Source organism: Pan troglodytes, chromosome 13 (assembly GCF_028858775.2).
Source record: "Pan troglodytes isolate AG18354 chromosome 13, NHGRI_mPanTro3-v2.0_pri, whole genome shotgun sequence".
Lineage (NCBI taxonomy): Eukaryota > Metazoa > Chordata > Mammalia > Primates > Hominidae > Pan > Pan troglodytes.
The window spans coordinates 70,068,964-70,087,786 of NC_072411.2; the positions used below are offsets into that span (position 1 = coordinate 70,068,964).

At 39.6% G+C, this 18,823-nt stretch overlaps 1 protein-coding gene across 3 annotated transcripts in view; it reads right to left on the reverse strand.

The window, feature by feature from the left end:
• The window catches only part of STK39 (serine/threonine kinase 39), a 296,180-nt gene that overhangs the window by 102,749 nt on the left and 174,608 nt on the right, over nucleotides 1–18,823 (reverse strand). For 2 of the 3 annotated variants that reach the window (XR_010149776.1, XM_515880.6), the window contains exons 11-14: nucleotides 18,069–18,191; nucleotides 17,942–17,971; nucleotides 8,279–8,341; nucleotides 6,460–6,530 (exon numbers count right to left, since the gene is read on the reverse strand). Coding sequence is in view for 2 of the 3 variants with exons in the window: in XM_515880.6 (XP_515880.3) it covers nucleotides 6,460–6,530; nucleotides 8,279–8,341; nucleotides 17,942–17,971; nucleotides 18,069–18,191 (287 nt within the window). In the remaining variant the exon portion in view is untranslated. The remainder of the gene's footprint in view (nucleotides 1–6,459; nucleotides 6,531–8,278; nucleotides 8,342–17,941; nucleotides 17,972–18,068; nucleotides 18,192–18,823) is intronic. The other variant, XM_063790544.1, reaches the window with a different exon arrangement.

Sequence of the window (18,823 nt, forward strand, 5' to 3'; positions counted from 1 at the left end):
AGCAATTCTATGACTCATATTTATTTATGACTTAAACAGTGTTTCTAAGATGGTGGCCCATGGCTATGCTCACAGAATCCTCTACGAATGTTTTATTTATTTACTTACTTTTTTGAGACAGAGTCTCGCTCTGTCACCCAGGCTAGAGTGCAGTGGCATAATTTCTGCTCACTGCAACCTCCACCTCCCGTGTTCTAGCAATTCTCGTGCCTCAGCCTCCTGAGTAGCTGGGATTATAGCCATGCACCACCACACTCAGCTAATTTTTGTATTTTTAGTAGAGATAGGGTTTCACCATGTTGGCCAGGCTGATCTTGAACTCTTGAACTCTGCCTGCCTTGGCCTCCCAAAGTGCTGCAATTATAGGCGTGAGCCACCGCACCTGGCCCTCTATGAATGTTTTTAAATGTTGTGTTTCGCGCCTGGCACTCTATGAATGTTTTTAAATGTTGTGTTTCCTTAATTATAATCACATGCACATGCACACACACACACACGCATGCACGCACACACACACACACACACAGACACTTACATGCTGGGTCATTATTAACCTCCAGTGATCCCTGTTCCAGCCTGTTAATCCTTCTGCATTTCCCTAGAAAATTTACTCTCCTGCTCTCCTACACAATTATTCTCCTCTCTTCTAAAACCTCTATCACCTTCTTTTCCTTCCACTCCCAACTAATGACATTCCCTGTTTTACTGGGAAAATAGAAACAGAAGAAGACTTCCAGGCACGGTACAGTCTCCTTGCACCTCTACCTGCCACCCCTGCCTGCCTTCCCCTGATGGTAGCTGCACCATCCAAGAGATGACCTCTCCTTTCTCCTATCTAACAGATGTCTGGGGATCATCCCTGTTCACCCATCTGAGAACATCAGTCTGGCACTGTCCCCTCCCTCATTCAATTTTTCCTTCTCTATTGAATCATTCCCATTCACCTGTAAACACGCTTTTTTTAAAAAAAATCTTCCTTTACCCAATATTCTCATTGAGCTATCACTCCACAGTTTTGATCCCTTGTGTTGAGAATTTCTCACAAGAGTTATCTGTACTAACAAGTTATCTATTTGTTATCCCCTGTTCTCTCTTGCCAATCTCTTGAACCCAGTTGGACCAGGCTTTTGTCCCCATCACTCCACTGAAAATATTCTTGCCAAGGTCAAGCATGTGCTTCATTTTGCAAATATACTTCATCTATTGATAGCATTTGATGCAGCTTTTCACTCCTCCTTTCTTCAAACACTTCCTCTATTTGTTTTTTAGGAACATCACTCTCTCCTCTACCTCACCAGCCTCTCCTTCTCAATCAGTGGATGCTTACCTATGCAACATCTGTGACAGTACCAGCCCACTTCTCTTCTCTACCTTCACTTACTCCCTAGATGATTCCACTCATTTCATAACTTTAAATGCCATAGGCACCAACTGTTCCCAAATTTACATCTCTAGCCGAGACATCTTTGAAATCATGCATCCAAATCCCTACCTGATACATCCTCACAGACAACTCAAGCTTAACATGTGCAAAACTGAGTTCTTTATTCCATCCCAACCTGCAACTCAAACTCTCTTTTCCATCTCAAAAAATAGTAACTCCATTCCTCCATACTTTCAGGCCAAAACCTTGAGTAATCAAGTTCTTTCTCCCCAACCTGGAATCCAATAATTGCTTACCACTTCCGTTAATCCTCACTCTGGTCCAAGTCACATTATCGTCACTATGTCATGGCAGTAGCCTGCCTAGGGACTCTCACAGCCACCTTATATGCTCTCTACATGGTCTGTTCTCTATAAATTAATTGCAGCTCTCTGTTTAAAATTTTATTCAGATCATATCACTCTTTTGCTCACAGGCCTCCTGGTTTTCTGCCCTCTAACAGTAAAATCCAAAGTCTTCACCACAGGCTACACAGCCCTACGTGATTTGGCCCCTGCTAACTCTCTGTGCCCATGACCTTGGCTCTGCCTGCACTGGTTACCTGGCTGCTTTTCCAATTACTTATAACATGCTTCCTGCTTCAAACGTTTGCAAGTGCTGTTTGCTCGGCCTCGTGGCTTGTTTCCTCACTTCCAATAGGGGTCTGCCTATTCAAATATTACTTTGTTTGGAGAGGCCTTCTGTGGTAGGCAGAATTCTAAGATGACCCCAATAAACCCATTCCTTAGTGAACTTGCCCTGCAGCATCCTCTCCCCTTGAGTATGAACAGGACCTATAACTATAATGGGATGTCACTCCTGCGATTAAGTTATGTCACATGGCAAAGGTGAAGATGTAATTAAAGTTCCAAATCAGTTTGATTTTGAGTTCATCAAAAGGGAGATTATGCTAGGTGAGGCCCGCTTAATCAGGTAAAAAACCTTGAACAGAAAGACCGAGGCCTTGGGGGTGAGGGTGGAGTAGGGGAGATGGTCCACAGCTGCTCCTGAAAGGGCAAGAATCATGTTGTAAACTGCTTGTGGCCTATAGGAGCTCAGGGCCTCAGTCCACAACTGCAAGGACCTAAATTCTGCCAGCAGCCCAAAAAGGCTTGGGAGAGGACCATGAGCTCCGATGAGCATGCCTTAATTTCAGCCTGCGAGACACTGAGCAGACTATCCCACTCAACTGTACCCGGACTTCCAACCTACAGAAACTGAGATAATAAATGGGTGCTGTTCTAAGTTGCTAAGTTTGTGATAGCTTTTCACACAGCAACAGAAATCTAATATACCTTCTATAATATAGAATACCATCCCCCTTACTTTCTATCCTCCTCACATACCTTTTCCTTCAGACAACCTGGTATATCATACATGCAATTTGAATATTTGAATTTTTCCTCTCCCTGGCTCTAGAATGTAAGCTCCTTTAGGGCAAGAAGTCTGCCTTTTCTTTTTTCTACTGGTACATTACAGCACCTGGAACAATGCCATGCACATAGTAAGTGCTCAATAAATATTTATAGAATGAATGAATGTATTTACCATTTTCATTTACTTTAGAACACAGTGATCACAAAAAAGTAATACTGTTTAACTTAGAACTTTCAAAGGCTATTTCTCAAACTGAAGTACAAGGACATCCCCCCCTTTCCACCCCACTCCAACAATAATTTCTGAGAGATTCATGAGTTCACAAATATGAAAAGTAATAGTCTAAATAACTAGCTTGTAAATATTTAGCGAAAAAAAAGTACACCAACTGCTATGTACTGAATCGTGGCCCACCCTGAAAAAAATTCATATGCTGAAGCCCTAACCCTCCATGTGATGGTATTTAGAGATGGAGCCTTTGGGAGGTAATTATGTTTAGGTGAGCTCATGAGGGTGGGACCCATGAGACACCAGAGAGCTTGCTCTCACTCCCTCTCCACCATGTGAGGACTCAGTAAGCAGACAGACAGCTGCAAGCCAAGAAGAGAGCCCTTACCAGAAACCAGCCATGGTGACATCCTGATCTCCACAACCATGAGAAAATACATTTCTGTTGTTTCAGCCGCCTAGTCTATGGTATTTTTTTTAATGGCAACCTAACTAGACAAATGTACCAACAATTAGATATCAACAAGTGTTCAGTGAAAATAAGTCATACTAAAATACATTTCTATTATTTGAAAGTGTTTCTATGTCATTACATTCAGGAAAATGCCATTAATGTGGTACATATTAACTTCAGCAACATATATAATAGATCCCTTTATGATATCCTTCTGAATAATTGTGTTAGATGTACATTAAAAGGCACTGAATTTGTTGCTGGTTGAACAACTGTATCAAAGAACACTAGTTCATTACTGAAAGTCACTCCGACAGTGAATGGTTTCCAACAGATGTCAGAAGACTCTTCTCCCTCAAACTACTGAACACCTTAATCAATGTTTTGGATAAAGATTAAAAGGCAGGTTAATCAGACTGGCAATGGACATACATCTAAACACTGGAATATGACACACTGATGGTGATGATTGAAACACACAGTGGACAAGAAATTCATCAAAACTATCAGGTTAATTATTAGTGATAAATGATAAATTTTATCTAGAGTTGCAGTTCAGAATTAGGCTTGGTAGCCCTTTAAAAAAATCAGCTCTTTTGTTTGGCTGCTGAGTCATGCTGAACATGTCACCCATGTGCATGGATATTTCAAAAGGCAATGAAAACTCAGGCTGATTTAGGAGAAATATAGAGTGTGGATTACAAAAAAAAAACAAAAAAACACATTATCTTAATACTGTATTCCAGCCTGCTCAGACCACATCTGGAATCCTGTATTTAAATATGGGCACTACATACAAAAGGAACACAAAATAACCACATAAAAAGAGTTATGAGGTCAAATAGGTTTTAGATTAAAGAAAGTTAAACAAACTATCTTCCTGTAGAGCTTCTTAAAATATTTAATGTTAATATTCCTTATGATTTCCAAAAAAAGTGTATGTGCGTGTGTGTGCGTGTGTGTGCACATGCACAGATTGATGAATATTGTGCATTGTTTTTTAACTTATTTGAACATAGAACCCTTTCTTCCTGGAGCATCATGTAGGACTAGTGATCTAAGCCACAAGCTTATGAAAACAACCTATACCCACAAGAGAAAATATAACAAAGGCAGATACAGACTAAATATTAATAAAGGTGAGCAACTAGGATTGCAAGAGCAATATAGAAACTGTATCATGAGAAAAAGACTAAAGATTCTTATAGTATTTTGTCTAAGAAAAGAGAAGAACATTCCTTGCAAATATACAAATGGCTCTCAGAAAAATAAGGGAACACATTTGTCTTATATTGCTCTAGTACCCAGGGCAAAATAATATCTAAAGTTAAGGTTCAGTAGTACGTGTTTTGACACATTTTCCAGGAGACTTTTATCCAGACAGTCTGATATTTGCACTAAGGGGGAGAATTACAGCCCATAGGAGCCCAGAACAGAAAAGTCGGTTTAATCTTCAGGAGGAGGAAGAACCATCAATCAATTAAGGCTTTTATTTAGTATTAAAGGGGCCATCATGGAGAAAATGTGAGCTTTAGTATGCACAGAAGCTAGGTAAACATCCAGCAGGGACACTAAAAAAAAGATTCCTGCATATATAAAGTGGGCGATTAGACTGTTGGATTCTAAAGGTCACTTCCAACACTGCATGCTCAGTGGGCTAGACTAAAACCTTGGTAGTCTTGCTCACCACTACACCTCAATGACAACATGAGCCTGGCACAGAGCTCCTGGCGCAGAGTGGGCCCCTCATAAATACGGGCTGAATTAATGAATAACTGAACAAGTAAAATATAAATGAAAGAAGTACCTCGTTCGAAAGTCAAACAAAAAGGGAATGGGCTACCTCATTCTTTAGTGATTGCTAAATTCACGAACTGTGAATAATAATCAAGGCTACTGTCAAATATAAGGAAAACAGCCTTGTGATAATTTCACTTCTTAACTCTGAATTGAATCATACCAAGGGTTACTGTGAGGTTCCCTTGACAAATACGTGAAAATGCAGACTATAAATGACCATCAGAAGTGAGGGGTGATTATGGTGCCAATGGTCTACTTAGATGGACTATGATAACTCAGAGGGGTGGAAACTAACCTTAAGGATGAGCCCACTTTTTGTAGCTACAACTCTGAAAATCCCTAGTGGCCAGAAACTAACCTTGCTGATGAACCCGCTTTTTGTAGCTACAACTCAGAAAATGCCTAGTATATGCACGTGTTTTATTTGTTTAATGGTCAGAAGAACATATGTATAACTTCTTTTAAAACATCTTCAAAGATGTGACAGTATTCTGATAGAACTGGTAAACTAAGCTGTTTATAATTCAGTTTAAACAGTTTTGTCTTGAGATATCAAATTCTTAGCAAAGAACATCACAAAGATGAACCTTTAAATAATTAAAAAAAAAATCCTTAAAACGGAAAACGCTTTCATTCACACAACTGCAGACAAAGACCATACTGTCAGGCACCATATTTGTATCCATTTCCTAGAAGACTGAGATTTCTTTCAAAATATATCTGTCATTTCTCCACAGTGGCTGATCAAACTTGCCACTGAAAAATGTTCTGAACAGGCAACCTGTAGTACAAGCATGGTTTATTTCTGTCAGAGACCGACTGCTGAAGTGTGAAAGAAACTCATTAAAAATCTCTTACTGTGATCTTACATTGTAAAAAAAAGAAAAAGGAAAAGAAAAAAAAAACCTAAGAAGGAAAAGGCAAGGAAATAAAACATAATGAAAGGTACACTGAGCCTGCAGACACACTCATATGGTGCTTTTCTTTCTTACTCTTCTTTAGCAAGCAATTAGAAGAGCACAATTAGCCCTGGGAATACAGCATACACTCATGGTTCGGGGAAATCAAATAAGCTAACAATTCTATTTTATGCTAATATTATGAAAAGTTAACGAAGGAGATTTAAAAAATTGTACTATAGGAAAAACAATGCAGAATAAACAACAGTATTATTTACCTTAATCTCAAAACGAGGTTCACGGCACAAGAAGAAGCTTCTCTGTAGTCTTCATTAGCATTGGGTGGGCCCTTTAAAAAGAAAACAGCAAACAGTGTTATAAACTGTATCAGGAAAGGAATGAATAAAATCACAATATCACTTGATTCATATAGCCATTTCTTTCTGGAAATTTCAAAACTAGATCTTTACACACGCAGGCCTTCTTTGGCATCGTAACACCTCCATGTAAAGGTTGTAATGGTGCCTAATTCCCATCACAATTGTGGATATGAATGTTTCATATGGAAGGCCTCAGTTCTAGGATGGGTATCATAAACAACTTGTATAAGCTGTAGTAAAGTCCAGCTACCTAAAATGGCACCTCACAACCCACACATAGACTGCTACTATTGAAACTTGGGGATCACAAAGGCTGGGCAACTTAAACCCTGCAATGCAGAGGAAGGTGGGGCCCAGAAGATTCAGCCACTGTTTATCTTTCCTGCCTTTCTCACCTAGAGCCCATTTTCTTGAATATTGATTATTAACCATGAATGTCTCCAATACACAGCCTCTCCCTGTTCTCAGGGAATCCCGGGACATGAGTAGACCTTATTGTTGGAGTAGAAAAAATAAGGCATTTCAGGTCAAGACTTGGCGCTGCCACTGACCTGAAATGCAACCATGAGCAAGCCATTCTTTGAATAACGCCTGCCGTAAAAGGTTGCAGGGAGAATAAAATGATATAGATGAAAGTGAGTCATAAAATGCTCTACAGTACTAGTTATCCTAATCCCTGTTCCTGTTTCCTTTACTCTCTTTGCCCTCTGATCCATTATTATTCTTAACTTGCCTTTTATCATTCAACCAATCCCTACAGTTTATCTCAAGGTCTCTTACTGAGTTGCCTGATATAGTGTAAAGACCTAAACCGAATCCTGACTTGGCCTCTAACTAGTGGTGTGACTATGGGGGAGCCACTTCACCTCTGCAAGTCTTTACTCCCTCTATATATAAGCTATAAAATAAGGGCCCCGCATTAGGTATCTGACCTCAAACAGGCTTCCTGAAGCCAACAAAATCACTCTAATTATCTCTCCAATATATGGCTATTTTATAAAACACAGACCAAGTAAAACAGAAATGAATTTAAATTGAATATGCAGAGTTTGAAAGAAAGAAAATTATGATCCTGACAGTGGTGACGCTTTATAGTACAACCACTTTGAGAACAAAAGGGCTTGCCTGTTAATTATACAGCAGAACCAGAATGCGGGCCTGTGCTGTGGTTCTATGTCCCTAGGCCTTTCCCTGGATTGCTCAGCATCCCTCAACACCTCCCACCATGGCTCACAGCCACGTCTTCTGTCCCATAACTTTAATAAATATGCATTATAAATGCATGTCACAGTTACCGGACTATTATTTTTACAAGGCAAGTTGTAGAGACGAATTGGCCCATAAAATTCAATGATAACAGAATTATGAAAACAGGTTACAGAAATCCAACCAGGAGCAAAAAATAAAAGTATCAATTAACCACAATGTTCTGTGGCTGGAATATAACAGAATGGTGTCATTTTCTTTCCTTTTCTTCTTTTCCACAGTACCAGCAATTTCAGGAGCAGTCTGGTAATCAATTCTCACTCTTGAGCCTATCATTTAAAGGTTGGAGGTCCCACAAAGCACAGTCAATAGCAACCTATTTTAAAAGACAGCTTATAAGCCCTTGATTTGGAGGCACTACCTTGAAATTGTCTATCTTTCTAAAATGTTGGTTTTTTAAAGGATCTGTCTACAAAGCACCTCAAACGGAATGACTGGCAGAGAAACATACCTGAGAGTCGTGCACAGAGAGGGACTGTATTTGTTCGGGGATGGTGCTGGCATTCACTGCAATCTGTTACGAGAGCCACCGTTACAGCATTCAAGAAAGCCAAAGGGAGACACGGTGAGTGTGGTTACATTAAGTCCCAATTATCAGACCCAATAATTTCCAAACGATCATAAAGCAATATTTACCAAAGTGTGGCTCTTTGACTACCTGTGTTGGAATCACCTAGGACAAGTGTTAAAGACCCCTAGGCCCCTCCTGGCCTGTGACTCAGAATTCCACAGAGATGGAAGAGAATCTGTGTCTTTACCAAGTTCCCCAAATAACCCTCATTATACTGTTAAAGAACCACTAAGCTAAAGTGAAAAGGCATGAATTATTTGATGTTTTAAATGTGATAACCAAAAGATGTCCTAGGATAATTTTTTCTTGTTGCATAATTTCATCTAAGGTTAACGGACCCTCAATGAAAAGACGTTGGGGTTAATAAAACCTGCCCCTTTAATCTAACTATGAGCAATTATTCACTGTATTTAAAAAATACATAAGGATAGTTGCATTTTCAAAAGATAGTAATGCTAAAGTGATAGGTTATACTCCTCTCTCAAAGTTAGAAACCCAACTCTAAGGTTACCCCCAAATTATTTTTGCCTTGAGCTCTACTTTTGGGAACTCTGCCCTGGAGCAAAACTTGAAAGACAAACAACAACAACAACAACAACAACAAAAAAAACCTCAAAGAGAAACAGCAATGAAAATGAACAAAAAGGATCTCCTATTTCTAAACTTACTATCAATTCTAAATCAGAAATCATCAAAAATTATTTGTGAGAAGAGCTTTCTAAAGTTTAAGAGCATAAAATTCTTACTCTCCATGCTTCTTCCAAAATAACTATGGTGGTAGTGAAGTAATAGGGAAAAGTGTATTGATGTCTGCAATTTACTTTGAAATGCATCAAAAAGTTAAGATAGACTGAAGGATGAATAGATGGATATATGTGATAGAGCAAGTACAGTAATGATGATACCTAGATTATAGGTATACGGCGTTCACTATAAAATGTTTTAATGTTGCTGTATTTATTTTTACAATAAGATGCTAGGGGAAAATGACTACGTTAGAAGAACAAAACAACCTGTATTCATTAACCAGCCAGAGGGTCTGGGCCTACTTCAAATGATCTCTTGCAAAGAATCTTTCAGGGTGATTCCACAATCTTAATTTAAATTTGTGATACAACCAAAGGCCACATCAGTACTTATAAACATTATTGTGACTTCCTTTAGTCAAAGAACTACTGTAACCTGAAAAACCTTAGTGGCATTTACTAAGAGGTGAAAACTTCTCTTTCCCCTGGGGAGACCCATCTCCTGCCCTGCAGAATCATCAAGATGGAGGGCTAATCAACTTGGCAGGGGGCTGGAACCCCACACACACCCTGCAACCTTACTGTGTAGGTGTAACCCTGAATACAACGAGGGGACCACAGCCTCCACTCTGATGCACAGCAATATGGTAATTCCTCAGAAAATGTGCAGAGATGCACAGGAGAGCTGGACAGGGAGGGAATACAGTTTGGATATTTGTTTCCACCCAAATCTCATGTTGAAATGTAATCCTCAGCTGGGCACGGTGGCTCATGCCTCTAATCCCAGCACTTTGAAAGGATGAGGTGTGGGTGGGTCACTTGAGGCCAAGAGTTCGAGGCTAGCTCGGGCAACATGGCGAAACTCCATCTCTACTAAAAATACAAAAATTAGCTAGGTGTGGTGGTTTGCGCCTGTAGTTCCAGCTACTTGAGAGGCTGAGGCACAAGAATCACTGGAACCCAGAAGGCGGAGATTGCAGTGAGCTGTGATCACACCACTGCACTCTAGCCTGAGTGACAAAGTGAGACTCTGTCTCAAAAAAAAGAAAAAAAATGTTATCTCCAATGTTGGAGGTGGAGCCTGATGGCACACGTTTGGATCATGGGGGTGGATCCCTCATGAATAGTTTGGGCCATTCCCTTGGTGATAAGTGAGTTCCCACTCTGAGTTCACACGAGATTTGGTCATTTAAAAGTGTGTGGCACCTCCTTCCCACTCTCTCTGTTGCTCCTGCTTTCACCAAATTATGTGCCTGTTCTCACTTCACCTTCCACCATGAGCAAAAGCTCCCTGAGGCTTTCCCAGAAGCTGAGCAGCTGCCAGCATCAGCTTATACAGCCTGCAGAACCGTGAGTCAATTAAATCTCTTTTTTTTCTAAATAACCCACTCTCAGGTGGCAATGCAAGGATGGCCTAATACAGGAAGCCACCGTACAAAACATCTTCCTTGACAACGAACTGCATTCCTCCAAATGTCACCACTACAGATCCATTCTATGGGATTAGGGCATGGTCTTTTGGGTATACTCTTCTAAGTGTAAAAACTTGTAAGAAAGCTAACATATTAAGCAGCTGTCAATTTATCAGGGTTTTTCATTTCCTTTTAAACAATTTGCTATAGGATGGACATTTGAGAGAATGAGTGTTTTGATGGGAAGGTGTATTAGTCCGGTTTCATATTGCTATGAATAAATACCCAAGACTGGGTAATTTATAAAAAAAAAGGGGGTTAATAGACTCGCAGGTTCACATGGCTGGGAAGGCCTCAAAATCACAGCAGAAGGCGCAGGAGGAGCAAAGGCACAGCTTACACGGTAGCAGGCAAGAGAGTGTGTGCAGGAGAACTGCCCTTTATAAAACCATCAGATCTCATGAGACTTATACACTATTATGAGAACAGCATAGGAAAACCTGCTGCTATGATTCAATTACCGCTCATCGGGTCCCTCCCATGACATGTAGAGATTATGGAAGCTACAATTCAAGATGAGATTTGGGTGAGGACACAGCCAAACCATATCAGAGGAGGAGGCAGGAACAATGGATTAATGTTGAACACCACCATGGCAATAGACCCTGATGGGGATCTAGGACAGGATAAGAGAGGAAAAGATCTCAGAATGGAGACATGAAAGAGACAACATCTGCTTTCCAATTTTTCGTAGAGCTCTGCCTAATGAACTCCTTTCCTGTTTTCGCAAATATTATAGCTAAATGCAATGTACTATCCTGGATTGGATCCTGGCAAAAACAAGGGACACTAGTAGGCAAACTAGTGACATGGGAACAAATTCTGGGGCTTAGTTGACAGTCACATGGCAGTGCTGGTTTCTGAGTTGTAACAAATTTGTCAGGAATACATAAGAAATCAACAGTGGGGGAGACTGCATAAGGAGTATATGGGAACTCTGCACTGTCTCTGCAACGTTTCTATAAATCGAAAATTATTCCAAAATCAAAAGTTCATTTTCAGACATATTGCAGATTTCTGGATTTCTGATAACATATCTATCTTTCCTCACAACTACTCAGAAGGGCAGTCACCTGCAATAACAACACCTTTTAGAAAGTGGTATCATGAAAATATCAGGTTAAAGCAGTCTGTGATGGCTAAGGATAACCATAATAAAAGTGGAGGGAGAAGTTAAATCTCTCTCTCCATCTCCATATGGGTATAGAAGAAACACGTTTGACAGCTCACAGGCATTTGGAAAACATGTTTCGTAGAAATATTTTTTTTTTCTGAGATGGAGTTTCACTCAGTCACCTAGGCTGGAGTGCAGTGGCATGATCTCAGCTCACTGCAACCTCCGCCTCCTGGGTTCAAGCGATTCTCCTGCCTCAGCCTCCTGAGTAGCTGGGATTACAGATGCACACCACCATGCCCGGCTAATTTTTTGTATTTTTAGTAGAGACAGGGTTTCACCATGTTGGCCAGGCTGGTCTCGAACTCCTGGCCTCGGGTGATCCACCCGCCTCAGCCTCCAAGTGCTGGGATTACAGGCATGAGCCACTGCGCCTGACCCACAGAAATAATTTTTAAAAGCTAACAGCAGTCTTAAATGACATGTGACAATAGCAATAAGTAATATAAGGAAAAAAATTAGTTTTCACATTGCATCTAATCTCTAATAAAATTAACTCAATTTAAATACCAAATGTATTTTCTCCTCAGAGCAAAATCCCAGAATTAGGAAACAGAAATATTTCCATAATTAGCCAAGTCTAGATTCGTGATAACAAAACTTTTCAATATACCTTTTGTGAGCCCTACTGGGCTTCAGCCAGAAACCTTTCCCACCTGCTTCATTACCCTTGATTAAATAAACACAACTTTCCCAAAGGATTTCTGAAACATTTTCTTTTTTCTTATTTTTATTTTGGAAATTTCTGATAGACATTTAAAACAAATCTTCAGGAATTTTGAGCACACCAGCTTCCTGGATTCCAGTCTGGACTTCTGGATTCCGAGGGATTTGTGCAGTTTTCCTAGCCAGTCCTTGATCCTAGCTGTGAATCAGAATCCTGTGAGCAGCTTTTTAAAAATCAGAGTTGCCTGGACATCACCCCAAATTACCAAATCAGAATCTGTGGGTTGAGTCTAGACATTGCATTTTTAAAGGTTTCCAGCCAGGGTTGTGAATTGTTTATTTTCATGTCACCTAACTGAGATGCTACTATAAAAAAGAGTGTTACTTTAATAGAAGCCTTAGCAAATGCCCTCCTCAGTTAAATGAACCCAAATGAAACTATAAATTTAAAGATAAAGTCAATTTCACTTTTTATGTAGAAAATTAGGATATAATGCAAAATTGACAGAAAGTCATAAAACATGTACTTATTATTTTTGACAAAAAGAGATTCCAAAACCACTGGTCAAAAGAAGATCAATAATGGGATAACAGTTGAAAAGTTTTATATAACCTAAGAAGCTATATAAGCTAGGAAACATTACCTAAGGAAACTGTCTTTGCAAATACCACCCCTTCCCTGACCCCCAAAGAGATGAAAAGCATCCAGCTAGCGAGCTGTCTTTACTTTTATGAAATTCCCACAGTGCCTAACACAGTTCCACGTGGAAATCAGGCACAGATTAAACATCTGTTTAATTAATTAATATTATTAATAATAACATTTAGTCTTCACTGGCTTCCATCAACCAAGTAGAATATGATGATAAACAAATGAAACAAGGATGAGCTATCTACTTGTTATAAATTATTAATTACTAGTGGGTGACTAATACTTCGATATTTCTTTTTTTTTTTAATTATACTTTAAGTTCTAGGGTACATGTGCACAATGTGCAGGTTTGTTACATAGGTATACATGTGCCATGTTGGTTTGCTGCACCCATTAACTCGTCATTTACATTAGGTATATCTCCTAATGCTATCCCTCCCCCCTCCCCCAACTCCATGACAGGCCCCAGTGTGTGATGTTCCCCATCCTGTGTCCAAGTGCTCTCATTGTTCAATTCCCACCTATAAGTGAGAACATGCGGTGTTTGGTTCTCTGTCCTTGTGATAGTTTGCTCAGAATGATGGTTTCCAGCTTCATCCATGTCCCTACAAAGGACATGAACTCATCCTTTTTTTAATACTTTGGTATCTCTAAAATATCAGGTTAGGAACACAGGGCCAATTTTTCAATGTGATGGCTATGAATCTCAAGCCAGATCTGAATCCCAAGATAAGTAATGCAATTCTAAAATCTTACAGATTATACTGGAAATTCCCTTGGACTTAGAAGGATCTCCAAATATGACCCAGGATGAGGTGGATCTTCTCAATGTCCCTCTGACAAACATCCCACTCTGGCCTTCTCAGTCTTCTTCGATTAATACTGTAATACTTGGTCATTCTACCTCATACTTCCTAGGAGGTCAAATAGCCCCTCACTCATTAAGCTTTCCTAAAATATCCCTAGTTTACTGTAGCACCTTACTCTGTCTAAACATGGTACTAACAAAGCTACTTTTCTGAACTTCACCTCAATTATATGTCTTCTGATCCCCTGAATCACTTCTGACCTACTCATAAATACTATATGCCTACTCATGCACTTGTTTAATATTCGACTTGCAGTGCATACCCAATTCATGTCATCAGTGAACATGTATAGTGTCTACTAGATGCAAAAGAAACACAAACTTCCATGTTTTTCATTTTTTTCATAAAATACTATCTCAATCTTCTAGTGGCTTATAGTCAAAAAACAACTGAATTGCAATGTAATGACAAACATGAAAAAGCTTATTAAAATGTAAACACTCTGGCATTTAAATGTGTTATTTGGCACAGATAAGCATTTTCACTCTCAAAGATGTTTACAGGTATAAGGTGCACTGTCAGAAGCTGTATATATTGATTGGTACAGCTATTGATAGCAAATACCAAAATTCAAAATCAGGCCGGGCACGGTGGCTCACGCTTGTAATCCCAGCACTTCTGGAGGCCGAGGCTGGCAGATCACGAGGTCAGGAGATCGAGACCACGGTGAAACCCTGTCTCTACTAAAATTACAAAAAATTAGCCGGGCGTGGTGGCAGGCACTGTAGTCCCAGCTACTGGGAGAGGCTGAGGCAGGAGAATGGCGTGAACCCAGGAAGCACAGCTTGCAGTGAGCCGAGATCGCGCCACTGCACTCCAGCCTGGGCAACAGAGTGAGACTCCATCTCAAAAAAAAAAAAAAAAAAATTCAAAATCAGCAGACACATAAAATAATCACAATTCTAAGTACCTATAATTTACTTATCTATGTGCCCCCTGAAATACATACACAAAAAAGTTAAGGGAATGATATTTGTAACAGCAGCTTAAGTGCTCGCCAAGAAGGAAATGGTTAAATAAACAATTTTCATTCATCTAATACAATACTATGTGCCGGGAAATAAAAAAGAGGCAGATCTATAGTTCCTAAGGTGGAAAGATTGCCAAAACAATCAAGCAAGTTGCAAAAATATTTTCTAGTTTTTGTAATTCCATTCATGTTTTAAAAATGACATGCTAGATTTTTTAATGAACGTATTAGTATGGAAAGAAACAGAAAAGGTCTGGAAGAAAACTCTGTTCAAACTGATGACTTCTGTGGAACAAAGTGATAGTTACAGGGGTGAAAAGGGGAGCAGGATAAAAGTGGTCTTTCAGTTTTTATTATATGTCATTCTCCTATGTTTTTCAAATCATTATTCTATGTCTCTTCTCAGTAAGGCCTATCCTGACCAACTCATCTAAAATTACAACTTCCCACCACACTCCCTGAAGCCCCCATCCCATTCTGTTTCTATCACTCCTATTTCATTGTAACAAACCACATAATTTACTTACTTATTAAGGCTATTATATATTGTTTACCTACTCCCATAAGAACGTGAGCTCCCCAAGGACGGGGATTTTGCTCTGTATTTCTCACTGACGTATCCCTTAAACCTACTAAGACAGGGCACATAGTAGGGACATAATACGTATTTGCTGAATAGTTACATATTTAACACTTTTTAATTTCCTTTATAATAGATAAATAAAATACTTCATGCTTTGCTTACAGAAAGCAGTTTGGGGTAGTTGGCAAATCAGAGGGATACTTTAATTAAAAGCTGAAAGGACACAGGAAGCATCACTGTAGCATCTCTTAATACAGCTCAAGATAATCAAATGTCAAGGCTGTCAAAGGAACGGGTGTCAAAAAACTAGCCTGAGAAGCTGTGCAATAGCAGGTGGGGCCTGTTATTCCTAAAATTTGGGGGAAGTGTTTACATGCAAACACATGTATCCTTTCACAGAAATAAGAGTTCTATTCATATGCTTCTTTAATTATAAATCAATATGTTAACAGACATATGGTGCTGAGAAATCGAATGAGTCTAGATGCAGTAAACCACCTATGACTTTCATATCCCACTTAAGAAGGTCAGTACTGATGCCTGACGATCAACTCACAGCACGCTACATAGTCTTTCCCTTCCTGTCTGTGCAGAAAATATTCTTGCCAAAAAGATACTGCTATTCTCCAAATAACAAATCAGCTATCAGAGCAATTTCAACAAGCACACAGTAAGAGATTATCCTAAATCCTTATGACCTGCACCCATCAGCCTTACTAGCAAGGCAGGATCCAATGGATATCGTCCAATGAAGATTTCTTGCAGTGAACAACAAATGTTTTGTGAGTCAATGATGCTACTTTAACCATGTTATGTTGTTCTATTTCTCAGCAGAACTGACACTTTTAGTAAGAAATACTCTTAGAAATAGCAGAAAAGCCTAGACTCTGCACCTTAGATAAAATGAGAGAAAGGAAGGAGAAATAGAGTTCATGATACATGGTTAAGATCATTCTGAAAACTTAGCACAACATCTGTGTAGTCAATGTGTTCCATGTGGGGCTCATCACCACTGCTCCTAACAAAGGGGGATGAGGTCTCTGATCAAAGCTTATATATATATTTTTCTGAGGTGCAGTCTGGCTCTGTCACCCAGGTTGGAGTGCAGTGGTACAATCTCAGCTCACTGCAACCTCCACTTCCCAGGTTCGAGCAATTCTCGTGCCTCAGCCTCCCTAGTACAGATGCCTGCCACCACGCCCAGCTAATTTTGTATTTTTAGTAGAGACGGGGTTTCGCCATGTTAGCCTGGCTGGTCTCGAATTCCTGACCTCACGTGATCCACCCGACTCGGCCTCCAAAAGCGCTGGGATTACAGGAGTGAGCCACCGCACCTGGCCAAAGTTTATATTTTATGTATGAAATTGAGAGGTGAATTAAACGATAAACATAGGAGAAAACAAAATCTGAAGGAGAGCTACTATGGGGAGGCAGGCAAGCTGAAAAATGCCTAGGAAAGGCCTATCCATATGGCATGCAAGATGGAGAGAGAAGGATGAGAGGAAAGAAAAGGAGAAGAAAGGGTGCCCTGTGGCTCTGCTGCCCTCCTCCTTGCAAGACCCAGGCTGGCTACTGCCACTTCAAACTCCATGATGACAGGTACTACATTTAATCAAAAGGAAATGTCTGCTAATTAAAAAAAATTGGGATGGATATCGTTTGTAGTCCAAAGATTTTGTTTTCTTAATGAGAATTTATTAAGGTATACATTAATTACTAGGTCTGTAAAATATTTGGAGCTATTTAAATATGCTCAAATTTCCTCTAGGAGAATTAGCAGGTCTTGTGAACTACAGTTATCATTAGTCATTAGGCATTAGGATAATTAATCAAATGGAGGAAGTAAATCAAATATGATCTCTTAATCAAAAGATGACCAGGCCTCAAAGGGAAGCTGTTAAAATTTTTTGAGTGCTCCTTAACCTACTAAGGTATTATCTGGAGGATTTAAAAACCAAGACCAACAGACTCAACCAAGAGTTTCTAACCATTTTAATATCTACTTTATTGCAAACAAAAAATATGGAAGACATTTTGCCTGTATGGTTACTATGTTTTCTAAAGGCAGTAATCCTAAGAGTTAAAATTAATGGATTGCCTAGTCTGTGCCAAGGATTCCATGGAGGGTTTTGTGTACAGGATTTTGCCAACCCTCATGGCGACTTTCTTATAAGTACTGGGATCATCCTCATTTGACAGATGAGGAAACAGGCTCAGAAAGCCAAGTAATTTGCCCCAATTTATTCAGCCCAAAGTAACTCAGACAGAATTAGGAGCTGCAAAGTCCACGTGCCTTTCCTTTTTCTTTCTACTCCATGAGATTTTGAAGCATCTCCCCTAAATGGATCAGACTCTGATACTGCAAGAAAGGAATGAAATGTCAAAATAATAAATAAATAGCCACAGCTCACCTCTGGATTTTCTTCTTTTACTCTTCGTGACTGTAAAACAATTATGTATCCATTAATATATATATACACACACAATCACAAAAATAAAATTTACACAGATTAGCTCATCATCAACGATGTCATTTACCTTTTCCTGAGAAAAAGCTGCTTTCCCTTCTTCGCTCTTCTCATCCATCTCGTCGTCACTCCACTCCCAGTCCCCGTCTTCGGTTTTATGAAGGTGACCACTTGACCCAGGAACTCTTCTTACCTGAATCAAAACAAGCCCACACAATTCTTCACTAGTCAAATGTGAACCATTTCACTGGTGCTGCAACTTGGGTTATACAGCATACACACCAACCTGAAAATAAGCTGAGTGGCTGTGAATCCAGGGATAGCTAGCGGTTAAGATCCAAAAAGACTACACAGCCTCCAGACTCCCAAACTCATCCTCTTTCCAAAAATGCTGTGTTTTTTGAAATGCATTACTATACACATGAAGAACAAAATATTTTGGAAGAACATTGCACATATAAGCAATTAAGGATCAAGCTCATTTTTCACGTTTACTTCAGTTAACACTTTATTAGTTGCCATATACAAAAGGCCATGTGGTAGGCATCAAATTGCCTAAGGAAGTGCATGCAAGCAACATCCTGCTGACTGAGCAAAGGCAGAGAAATCAGGAAGCCTAATGACGCATACTAGACCATGGGTATTGGCAATCTAAAAACCTAAGACAACAAAGCACACCCTTCTATTGCCACCTCACTCTCTTGCAGAACCTGACAATTATGCTTATTTCCCCAGGATTCTGCTCAACCTATTTGAACAAAACAAAACAGCACCAGACCATTCTTAACACACTTTGTAGCACTTATGAGACCTGTGAGATTGCTA